Raw genomic sequence first — 3613 nt, forward strand, 5'->3', positions numbered from 1 at the left:
TTCGTGACTTGGCCCAGGGATCGATTCAAGTGACTCCTATCTGTGACTCTGACTCAAACTAGATTACGTGGGACTTGGGGTTTACTTGAATTACAGACGTGAGTTCGAGACTGACTCGAAGCAAATGACGTTTAAATTGCATCATATACTCGTGCGCATTCATCTTATAGGTTATTTGGGCATGCGCATAACAGATCTCAGCGCAGTATATACATTGGACATCTAGTCATCTTCAGAAGACTCAAAATCAACTCCACTTCCCCATGCCTCAGATATATGCTTCTTATCTTCTTTTGTCAGTGCACATCCGCCCAATTTCAGGCTACTTACATGTTTCATCTGATTCAGGCAGCGAGCCCATGTTTGTGCAAAGCCTCTCAAAGAATCATTTCCCACAAGGCTGAGGGATTCTACGGTTGGCATTCGACTTACTGCTGCAGCAATGTGTTCAATGTCAGTGCTCTGCAGTGAGCAACGAATTAAATTCAGCTCCCGAAGTTCTGTCATGTTTTGTAAGGGTGGGGTCCATATTTCTGCGGAACCACCCAACCCATCAATGTTACGAAGGATCAAACTGACCAAATCTCTCCGCTTACTGAATGACTGTAAAATATCCGCCATACCCTCGCCCGTTAATACTGAGAGACTCTGAATGCCCAGCTGTATGCCATTATCGCATGGCTGAACATGACACTCCTCAGCGGACCCATCGCGACTGTAAATCCCACACTTTCTCATCAAACGATAAGAAACGCTGATTTTAATCATCCTCTGAAAACTAGCCGGCCACGTTCTTACGATACGACTCAAGTCCCATTTTCTTGAAAGGTTTAGATCGGTCAGGTTTGGCATCTCCCCAACAGATGAAGCTATATGTGGAAGATCTTGTTCATTTATGGCACATTTCGATAAATTTAGTGAGTTCAGGTGAATCATCTTCCGCAAACTAGCCGCCCACGTCTTGGCGTTACCACCCAATTCCTCATTGCGTGAAAGGTTAAGATCGGCCAAGTTTGGCATCTCCCCAACTGATGATGCAATGTGTGATAGATCTTGTCCATTTATGTCGCATTTCCATAAATCAAGTGATTTCAGGTGAATCATCTTCTGCAAACAAGCCGCCCACGTTCCTGCGTGACCACCCAATCCCTCATTCCATGAAAGGCTAAGATGGGCCAAGTTGGGCATGTCCCCAACTGATGATGCAATGTGTGATATATTTTGTTGATTTATGTCGCATTCCCATAAGTCGAGTGATTTCAGGTGAATCATCTTCTGCAAACAAGCCGACCACGTTCCTGCGTGACCACCCAATCCTTCATTGAATGAAAGGCTAAGATGAGCCAAGTTGGGCATCTCCCCAACTGATGATGCAATGTGTGATAGATCTTGTCCATTGATGTCGCATTCCCATAAATCGAGTGATTTCAGGTGAATCATCTTCTGCAAACAAGCCGCCCACGTTCCTGCGTGACCACCCAATCCCTCATTAAATGAAAGGCTTACATGGGCCAAGTTGGGCATGTCCCCAACTGATGATGCAATATGTGATAGATCTTGTTCATTTATGTCGCATTCCCATAAATCGAGTGATTTCAGGTGAATCATCTTCAGCAAAAAAGCCGCCCACGTTCCTGCGCGACAACCCAATCTCTCATTGCCTGAAAGGCTAAGATGGGCCAAGTTGGGCATGTCCCCAACTGATGATGCAATGTGTGATAGATCTTGTTCATTTATGTCGCATTCCCATAAGTCGAGTGATTTTAGGTGAATCATCCTCTGCAAACTAGCCGCCCACGTTCCTGCGCTACCACCCAATGCCTTATTGAATGAAAGGTTAAGATTGGCCAAGTTTGGCATCTCCCCAACCGATGATGCAATATGTGGTATATCTTGTTCATTTATGCAACATTCCGATAAATCGAGTGATTTAAGTTGCATCATCCCCTGCAAACCAGACACCCAGGTTCCCACATTACCACCCAAGATACCATTCTGTGGAAGGTTGAGATTGGCCAAGTTAGGAACTTGACCTAATGCTGCAGCAATGTGTTCAATGTCAGCGATTTGCAGTGAGCAATCCCTTATTTCTAACTCCTGAAGTTCCGTCAGGTTTTGCAAGAGTGGGGTCCAGATACTTGCTGAACCATCCAGACCGTAAATGCCATCAAGGGACAATCTGAATAACTTTCTGCGATTAGTGAATGACTGCAGTACATCCGCCAAATCCTTGGCAGTAAGTGAGAACCTCTCGATGCTCATCTCTATGCCATTACCCAATGACTGTACACGCCACACCTCGGGGTAACTACTGAAATCACAATCCACCAGATTCCGCATGGGACTTACTGATTCAGCGATATATTTCAAATCGCGACTGTTAATGCTACAATTACTCATGTCAAGCTTCTTTAAATGAATCATCGACTGCAAACTAGCCGCCCACGTTTCGGCGTTCCCACCCAAGTTACCATTCTTTGAAAGGTTGAGATTGGCCAAGTTTGGTACTTGACCTAATGCTGCAGCAAGGTGTTCAATGTCAGCGATTTGCAGTGAGCAATCCCTTAATTCTAACTCCTGAAGTTCCGTCAGGTTTTGCAAGAGTGGGGTCCAGATACTTGCTGAACCATCCAGACCGTAAATGCCATCAAGGGACAATCTGAATAACTTTCTGCGATTAGTGAATGACTGCAGTACATCCGCCAAATCCTTGGCAGTAACTGAGAACTCCTTGATGCTCAACGCTATGCCATTACCCAATGACTGTACACGCCACTTCTCAATAAAACTACCGAAATCACAATTCACCAGATTCCGCATGCGACTTACTGATTCAGCGATATATTTAAAATCACGACTGTTAATGCTACAATAACTCATGTTAAGGTACTTTAAGTGAATCATCGACTGCAAACTAGCCGCCCACGTTCCGGCGTTACCACCCAACCCCTCATTGCCTGAAAGGTCAAGATTGGCCAAGTTTTGCATCTCCCCAACCGATAATATAATATGTGGCATATCTTGTTCATTTATTCCACATTTTGATAACTCGAGTGATTTCAGGTGCATCATCCTCTGCAAACTAGCCGCCCACGTTCCGGCGTTACCACCCAATCCATTATTGCCTGAAAGATAAAGATAGGCCAAGTTCGGCATCTCCCCCACTGATGAAGCAATATGTGGCATATCTTGTTCATTTATGCCACATTCCGATAAATCGAGTGATTTAAGGTGAATCATTTTCAGCAAAGAAGCCGCCCACGTTCCTGAATGACCACCCAATCCCTCATTATACGAAAGGCTAAGATGTGCCAAGTTGGGCATGTCCCCAACTGATGATGCAATATGTGATAGATCTTGTTCATTTATGTCGCATCCCCATAAATCGAGTGATTTCAGGTGAATCATCTTCTGCAAACAAGCCGCCCACGTTCCTGCGTGACCACCCAATCCCTCATTCCATGAAAGGCTAAGATGGGCCAAATTGGGCATGTCCCCAACTGATGATGCAATGTGTGATAGATCTTGTTCATTTATGTCGCATCCCCTTAAATCGAGTGATTTCAGGTGAAACATCTTCTGCAAAAAAGCCGCCCACGTTCCTGTGTGACCA

General features: G+C 44.9%; 1 protein-coding gene across 1 annotated transcript; it reads right to left on the reverse strand.

Moving 5' to 3' along the window:
* Positions 1-222: 222 nt before the first annotated feature.
* On the reverse strand, positions 223-2820 carry LOC119726033 (leucine-rich repeat-containing protein 31-like). The gene is made up of 3 exons (XM_038197652.1): positions 2029-2820; positions 814-1020; positions 223-552 (listed from the first exon to the last, which is right to left on the reverse strand). The coding sequence occupies exons 1-3, from the start codon at positions 2818-2820 to the stop codon at positions 223-225; spliced, it is 1329 nt and encodes a 442-aa protein (XP_038053580.1).
* Positions 2821-3613: the final 793 nt, after the last annotated feature.

This window comes from Patiria miniata, unplaced genomic scaffold (genome assembly GCF_015706575.1).
Source record: "Patiria miniata isolate m_02_andy unplaced genomic scaffold, ASM1570657v1 HiC_scaffold_19, whole genome shotgun sequence".
Lineage (NCBI taxonomy): Eukaryota > Metazoa > Echinodermata > Asteroidea > Valvatida > Asterinidae > Patiria > Patiria miniata.